The following is a 9,187-nucleotide window of genomic DNA, read 5'->3' on the forward strand; positions in this document are numbered from 1 at the left end:
TAAAGTAAAAAATGATATATGATACAATAAATTCGATTGTTCAGGTGGTAAGCACCTTCGAGCCATTTAAGGAGCAAAAAAAAGTGGAAGCTCCGAGGGATGAAATAAAATAAAATCTAATAAATTCACATTCATTTGTTTTTTAATTAGTTCAAATTCTTTTCTTAACAGAAGTCCTTTAATTAGGAAGACTCAAAGGACTTGTTCCTAGCTAACACATTCAATATTCATTCTTCTTTCTTTTTCTTCAATAATTTGTCATGTAATATGAAAGTTTTTATTAGACTCTTTTTGTAGTCTATGTAATCAATCAAATCAATGTAGTATAATGCATAGATGATACTTGAATATTTCACGCACTTTTCTCTTTTTTAGTAGGCGTTGACCATGCGACTGATTTTTGGTTTTACTATAAATTAGGTATACTATGTTTTTGTACTTTGAGGTTTGACGTATTTGAAATTGTCGTGGTAAATAATTTTTTTTTCTTTGAATTGGACAAAAATAGAACAAGTCATTTATCGGACACTTATGATAAGACTTTTCAAACTTTCTTTGTGCTCATTTTTAATCATCATAAATATTTAATGAATTTTGTATAAACTAAGAAATATTACTCAATATTGATAAGAGAGAAACTCACTTTTGTACGAGAAGAATTGTAACTTATTATAATTTTTATATAATTATTAAGTATGGTATGTGGAGTACAATTAGATGCTTTTATTTTTTACTTATAATTTTATGTCATACTTTAACAATCGATTGAATTTTGTGAGGAATAATGTCGCAATGAGCATATACTCTTAAAAAATCTGCACAAATAGTAACTCACATTGTTAAATACTCTTAAAATGTATCAAAAATATAAAGCTTAGACCTATTGTCACAATTGAAAATATGGTTTAGATTATTTTAAATTTACGTGCACACTTTTTTAATATAAATTTTATCTAATGAATGACTGTTGCATTGAAAGGCATACTATAAAATATTCTTTTCATAGATATTTTTTGAAAATGTTCGAAAAGATTATAGTTATAAAAAGAATACAATTTAATTAACTCTTCCAATGAAAATATTAGATTTTGTAAAGAATTCTTTAGACGAATTGACCAGACAAAACTACTATTTTACTAACCAAAATATATAAACTACCCACAATTATACATATATTACATATACTATATAGTATCAATAATCTTATATTTAATTTAATTAAATAAACTACTATTTAAGTTAATTTTCCTTTTTAATTAAAAAAAGACCGAAAGTCGACAAGACATAATTATTATTAATCTTACGAAGAAACATTAGCCGACATTAATTCTTTATTTGGACCATAATCACCATTTCACCGCCGGACTTAAATAGTCTTAATTTTATTTTGTCCTTTTTTGGATGAGAAAAATCATAATATTCCCTTTTAATTTTTTAAAATTTAAAATTTGTGTCATTTCGTCTTATGTTGTTCTTCAATTCTTGGTACTTTACTTTCCTCTTTTGGAAAAAAAAAAAAGAAGAGAAGAAGAAGAGGTCAGTCAGCCTGGTGTGCTGAGGCCAAAAAATCTGTGACTTGGTCTATTTGAAGTTTCTATATATCCCTCTCTAGCCTTAGAAACTGACAAGGTTGTTGTCATGTGATCACGAGATAACGGATTCAAGTCTTGAAAATAACTTTTGACAGAAATACAAGATAATGTTATGTACAATAGGCTTTTATGATCGGACTCTTCGTTGAATCTTATGCATAGCAGAGCTTTAATGCACCGAACTGAATTTTTATATATATTGGGACAAATTATATATAGTTTTTGAGACCAAATATATTTTTTCTTTTCAAAATATACGAGTATTCCATTCGGTTCATTTTATGTAATCTTGTTTAATCCATTTTTCTACGGATATAGTACAAATTTTGAGACCAAACATTTTCTTTTTTGTTTCAAAATATACAGATATTCTCCATTTGCGTCATTTTAAGTTACGTTGTTTGATTAAACATAAAATTTATAAGGAAAGAAATGAAATGTTTGAAAATTTGTGATTTTAAATTATAAGCATGTCTTAACTTTTGTTTGAGTATAAGGCTTTTGAAAATAGTGTTATAAACTGTTATAACATATATATAACTATAAAATCTTGCATTAAGAGTAAAATGAAAAATGATAAAATTAAATAATATTTTAGTTTTGGTAGCAATGATTACTCTTAATATACCAACTAAAATGGAAACAAGTCATAACAAAAGGGGACCATTCTTGATTTGTGTTTGTCATTCTTATGTAAAGGTCATGCTAATTGGTTATGAATATGACTAAGATAGAGAATTAATCCACATGAGAATATGTCAAATTCAATTTAAAACTTTGAAAATGTTTGTATATAAAAGAGAAAAATAATCTATTATGGCTTGTATTATAAAAAATAAAAATAATTATATTTTTTCTTCTTCTTTTGCTTAGTTTGATATAGCTCTATAAGCATCTTCCCCTTCTTACTTTTTATTTCTTTTTGTATTTGATTACTAATTTGGAGCGAACTCTTATTCTGTGAGAATTATTATCCTTTTAGTAATGTTTAATCGAATAAGATTTATTTACACGATAAAAATGACTATTTAAATCGAAGACATGAGTTCCTCGTTACAATAACTTTATTTTTTATTTAAATCCACAAAAAATTGACCGATAAAAAATCGATCTTGTTTCACCAGAAATCGTCATCTTTAAATCTGTGCACATACAAATTGAAAACACATATATAAGATCTAGTAGGCCATACATACACCATTAATGATTCACACACACACACACACATATATATATATATATATATATATATATCCAACTTCTACTTTGAAAACACATAAATATATGTACAGTTGGTTACACATAAATATACAATAACAATCAAATATGGTATTCGTACGATTTTAGTTAGGATTCGATTTGTATGCACGTGAATTAAGTGTATATTGCTATATTTTAATAGAAGAACGATTCTACATTTTCAAAAAATAAATAAATGATATCTCGCTATATTTTACAAAAACGGAAGTTAAATAGCGCTACTTATGAAAAAATTCCTTTAATTTCTTTATCCTTAGTGGGCCGGAACAGCCCATTAGAAATTCTTAACCGAATCTAGTTGCATCTAATGAAAAATTACAGAAATCCCACCTTTTAGTTTACTTATTACCATTATCCCCTATAAGTTTTTACAAATCTCCAAAATCCCTCATTTTTGCGCATCAGATTAGTGTATCTCGTGCATCAGATTAATGTATCTCGAGCATCAGAGTAGTGTATCATGTATAGAATGTAATGTATCTCACTAAACGATTAATGTATCTCGCGTATCAGATTAATGTATCAGCGTTTATATTATTGTATCCGTTTGAGAGATTTCTGTAATTATAAACTTTTAAGGGATAAATTGTAATTTTACCTTAAAAGTATGTGATTTCTGTAATTTGCCCTTTTTTAAAACTAAGGTTAAGTATATCCTAAACCTTTTAAGTACCCTTTTATCGTTACGTAGGACATAATAAGGCTCTATAACGATAGTTTTGATAATTATGTTTTATAACTATAGTTTCGTTTTCTATGGAAGCAGCGGTTTGTATATATCTGTTCGTTTGTATATTTCGCTTGCGAATATACAAATAGGGTAAGTATATACAAATTCTGTATTTATACATTTAGGAATTTTTCAAAACTCAGTTTGTATATCGCTTGTCAATATGCAAACAAAGAAACTTATTATGTTTTTTTTCATAAATAGTGTATACAAAATTCTGGATTTATACAATCAGAAATCGAATTATACGAATTCTGTATTTATACAAGCAGAAATTGAATTATACAAATTCTAAATTTATACAAATCAGACAAATTATACAAATCAGGCGAATAGCAAAAATTGGAGAAACTATAGCCACGAATTACAATTTTCTTAAACTATAGCTATAATACCTAATATATGCTAAATATTTGTTATTCTGCATAATTTTCCCTTTATTAGATTCATATAAACCAATGTTTAATATTTCTTTTCTTTAGCCTTTCAGCTTGTCAATAAGTCGTCAACATGAAATATTATATTATTTGCCCAATTAGACACACCAACAATTATTGGGTGTGACCAATGGGTAGAGTCAAATTTCAAACTTTATGAGTCGTAAATTATTTAGAATATCAACATTAGATTTAAATAATCAAGTTTTGAATATGGCACTTGTTTAGTGGATTTTTGACTCTGTGTGCACCCATTTTTTAGATCCTGTGTGAAATTAAAATTGTTTTGTGCACTGAATTATCTCTTATTTTAATTTATTTTCGGTGAGAAAAGTGAGTTAATAATAAAAATAAACAGGGAAAGAGTTTAATAAGCCACAAAATATCCTCTTATATACTCGATCGTATTTATGAGAAAAACATTACATTATTCAAAAACCAAAATTTCCTTAAATTGCTTTGGAGAAAGGTGGATTATCAATCCCCTCCTACTATTTGAAGGGTAAAAAAGGGAAATTAATATATATATATCTAGTGCCTTAATTATAGCAAAAGTCTCATTATATCGTAGATAAAATAAAGTTAAAAAAAAAGTCCCCTTAATATTTTTTTTACCACACCATCCCATCAGAAGGATCAACAGTGTTTTCACGTATCCTTAATTAGATACGTTGGAAAGGAAGAGATTGTCCATTAAGGAAAGAAGTGAAGAATGCAAGTGATTCACTAGGCTTGAAAGTAGGAACAGCATGTCCTGCTCCTCTAAATGTTGCAAATGTCAATCCCTTGTACTCTTCAACCCATCCTCCTACCTAATTCATAATAATAATAATAACGATAAAAATAATATCTGCGTTAGATAATAGTAAGTATAAGAGAGTAACAACGATACCAAATTACAAAATTTTAATTAGGTATGTACCTGTTTTTGATGGTACCATGGTCTCCATTTTGTTGTAATTGGCAGACCAAGGGCACTTAAACTATATCTTGTTGATAAAACAGGAACTCTTCCATCAGTGTCTCCACTAAGCAGACCAAATCAAACAGGATGATGAAGTATAATTAGACCATAATATTATTCTTAATAATAATTAGCCACATTTTACATTTTCTGAAGGAGCACCAATAACTTAGTTTAGGTCCAAATATTAATAATAATAATGTGTAAAATATGAAAAGAGGAAAAGTGGTTTTTTTTTTTTTTTTGGGGGGGAGGGTTCAAGAAGAGAAAAAAGTGATATAATTGTGTTAAGGAATACAACTCAATTTGTCCCAATTTATATGACTGACTTACCTTTTTAGTTGATCTCAAAAAAATTGTCATATTTTTATTTGACAAATATTTAATGATACTATCAACATTTTACTCATGTTGAGTTCCACTTATTTGACAAAAAGTCTATAAAGGTATACTCCTTTTAAGGGTAATTTTGAAACATTACAAAAAATTTCTATATTTGACTTTATATTCAATTAAAATACGTCACATAAATTGAGACAGTACCTGTAAACCCAAATTTTGAGTCCAGCATTGATGAGTTTGTGATAAATAGGAAGAACTGATTCCTTTGAGTCTGACCAATTACCAAAGATTGTCATACTGAATATTCAAATATTAAAAAAAAATTGTTAGTTTCTCTGCTTTAGACTCTCACATCATGTGTGGACTAAATAATATTTTTTTTTAAAATAAAAAATAAAATTCATTAATATATAATTACTTGCAAATGCTCCAATTTTTGAGGTGTTGACCATCACTTATAACATGGAGAGCCTTTTGAACATCAAGTCTATTGTAATAAGAAGAAGTATAATCATCAAGACATGGGTCATATCCTCCCATGATCCTTGGCATCTAATTAGAAAAAAATCAACAATATATCAGATGTGTAACTATATATAAAATGATGTTTATCTGTTATAACAGGTAACATGTATTATTTATCGTTACCATTTTGGACTTGGTGTCAAATAAAACTTGTGTGGTTTGTTGTTGAGTAGTAGCAGTATCTCTTATGCATACTGAAGTGTAAAGGCTATAGATATCAATTTCTTTGTACTGTTTGAGGACTTCATCAACAGCCTCAGAACAAGTTTGATTGCTCCATGTATCATCACTGTGAAAATTACAAGTATCAGAAATAGTTTTATGAGTTTCATCAGAAATGACAGCATGGCTCCAAGCATAATCCACTAGACCCTTCCAATCCTCTGCATCACATGTTTCTGGATTACCTAGCTGCACCACATCATCAACAACATTTTTTTATTTAGAAAGAACCATAGTCCATATACTTTATCTGTTTTAATTTATGTGACACTTTTTATTTTAGTCTGTTCTAAAAAAAAAAAAACTTCTAAATATGGAAATAATTATTTTTGTTATATTTTCACTTTTTACCTTTAATGAGAATTTTATAAGCACATAGTAGATGTTGTGTCATGTTTGAAACACCCCCCCTCCCCTTTACCACTATACTTAGTGTTAACAACTCAGGTATAATTATATGAGATCATTTTTACTCTATTTGCACAGTATATTCACTACCTAGTTCCTCCACGGGCTACAACATGGTTTGGATTGTAAATTTAAAAGATATTAATTTTTTTTTCTTATACTTTGTGTCACACGATTCAAACTATGTCATATAAAATGGAATGCAATATATAGAGGGAATATACATACCAGGATTCCTCTGAGATCAATGAAAAGGGAAGGGTCTTTATTCTTGTCAACAATGACTTCAGCCAACTCAGGTACATATTTTCCTATGCCAAAAAAAACAAAAAAAATGTAAGCTGAAACTTTCACAAAGTCATTTTTTTTTTTTATATATATATATATATATATTGTATCTGGTATAATACCTGCATAACTCTCTCCAGCAATATAAAATGGTCGTTTTTTATATGATGGGAACTTGAGAAGCCACTTGTGTAGAAAAGTATATGTGTCATTGGCTGGTAAAACAGTCCAAAAAGGTTAGGGAAAAAAGACAAGTAAAATATATATCAACATCACATATGTAAGGTATTTCTAGAGGAATATATTACATAAGACATTAGGACAAAATATCAACATCACATATGATATTTCTGGAGAAACATATAGTACACACATGACTTATTGAAAGATGACCAATTCTTGAAAAGATAAAAGTGAAAAACAAGTTAAGTTTATGAGAGGTAAGTCCGAGTGACAAGTTTGCAGACAACGAGGGTATAAATAGTCGCATAGTATAACAAAGGATAAACAGGATATTTTTGACCTTTTTCCCTAATTAATATAAATCTCACCTGTGAAATCATCTCCAATGTTATGATAATCATCACTTGTATTTGAGTATGAAAAGCCAACACCAATTGGAGATTCCAAGAACAACAAGTTTGCCTCTGCATCAATATTATTTCAATTTAGTATTTAAGAACAAACAAACACACATAAAAATGTATGCATGTAAATTAATTTATATGATAAAGCATATATTAAACCTTTATTCCATGAATAAGGATTAAGTTGTAGGCCAAAACCATCAACGTCTACAAGAAAAGGCCCAATCTCTTGAGTTGCTCCATATCCCACTGAAGAACATCCTGGACCTGAAATTATCAACCAAGTAATTAAAATTTCCTCAGTTTCAATTTGTTTGTCTGATTTTGATTTGACGTTTGAGAAAGTTAAGAAAGTTGGAATTAAAGAGCTGCAGAGACTAAAAAAGAAAGTGCATAAGACACAAGTGTGACAATGAAAGCTAAATTGTTTGACTAGCTAGTGGAATTATATTTATTAATCTCATTGAAAATGAATTTCTTCAATTGTTTTCCAAGCCTCTTTTTTTAGTCAAAGATAATTTATTAATCTTGTCTACAAACCTTGAATATTGGTCAAAAAGATATATAATAATGCCAAATTCCATTACCATCAAAACATAATATTATCCATTTCTCAATCCAAGAATATTGTCCTTAGGATAAACTTTTGTAGATACCATAATTTAACAACCTTAAACATGTCTAAGAAACCAAAACTCATAATAAGTAAATCAACATATAGTTTTCCTACTTACAACGACGATAACAATATGTTATTATACGTATGATTACTGAACTTTATTCACGTAAGGTCTTACGTACCTCCATTGAGCCAAAGCACTAAAGGTTTATCTTGAGGGTCAATTGAGCATTCATAGAACCAATAAAAGAGTGCTCTTCCATTTTTCTCATTTACTGTGACATGTCCAGCATAATGTTTGAAATTTACACTAGGTTGTCCTGGCAAATTAGTGACTAGATCCTCAGTATAACTATTGTCCCATGAAGAAGAATCAGGCTTGTTATTATTGGATAATTCATGAGAATGTCGTCCAACGATTTTTATTGGCTCCAAAAATAATATTAAGGAAATAATAATAATAATAATAAGAAGCAGAGAATATTGGGAAAACATAATGTTTGATATATTATAAAAAAACAACTTGGAGCTAGACAAGCAAGTAGTAGTATTTGTTAAGAGTGAAAATACACGACATCCCACCTATCTATTTATAGTTGTGGCAACAAAGCACTTTTTGAACAAATGTAACCACAAAAAAAAAAAAAACTTTTTGAACAAACCCATTATCTATACGGTGTGAATCATTTTTAGAAATCCAAAAAAAAAAAAAAAACTGGAATTAGCTACCATATCGTAGTTAATTTCCATTGCAAACGAGTGAGTCGAGTCGAATCGATCAAAAAACGAGTTAAATAAAAATGGATAAGTTACTCGACTCGACTCACAAAATCAAAAAAAAAAAAAAAAACTGGAATTAGCTACCATATCGTAGTTAATTTCCATTGCAAACGAGTGAGTCGAGTCGAATCGATCAAAAAACGAGTTAAATAAAAATGGATAAGTTACTCGACTCGACTCACATTTTAAATAGGTAAAAACGAGTTATCTAATGGATAATATGAGTAATCATATTTACCCATATGATAATAGAAATCTTGTTAAAAGCTTTTAAAACAAGAAAAATTAAAGTTTTTTTTTATCACTTCACTCCACCCCCTACCAGTCCCCCTACCTCCTCTCCCAAAAAAATGTAAAAAAAAAAATTAACAAAATTTTAAATTTTTCATTAAAATACCCCACCCACCTACCAGCCCCCCACACCCCCCCCCGC

At 28.7% G+C, this 9,187-nt stretch overlaps 1 protein-coding gene across 1 annotated transcript; it reads right to left on the reverse strand.

The window, feature by feature from the left end:
* Positions 1-4,385: 4,385 nt before the first annotated feature.
* LOC102580614 (serine carboxypeptidase-like 31) lies at positions 4,386-8,510 on the reverse strand. The gene is made up of 10 exons (XM_006347114.2): positions 8,157-8,510; positions 7,515-7,622; positions 7,320-7,415; positions 6,891-6,983; positions 6,709-6,791; positions 5,974-6,261; positions 5,744-5,877; positions 5,527-5,622; positions 4,942-5,047; positions 4,386-4,831 (listed from the first exon to the last, which is right to left on the reverse strand). Exons 1-10 carry the CDS (start codon positions 8,467-8,469, stop codon positions 4,682-4,684), a joined length of 1,467 nt encoding a protein of 488 aa, XP_006347176.1. The 5' UTR covers positions 8,470-8,510; the 3' UTR covers positions 4,386-4,681.
* Between the last annotated feature and the right edge of the window lie 677 nt (positions 8,511-9,187).

Source organism: Solanum tuberosum, unplaced genomic scaffold (assembly GCF_000226075.1).
Source record: "Solanum tuberosum cultivar DM 1-3 516 R44 unplaced genomic scaffold, SolTub_3.0 scf00083, whole genome shotgun sequence".
NCBI classification, from domain to species: Eukaryota; Viridiplantae; Streptophyta; class Magnoliopsida; order Solanales; family Solanaceae; genus Solanum; species Solanum tuberosum.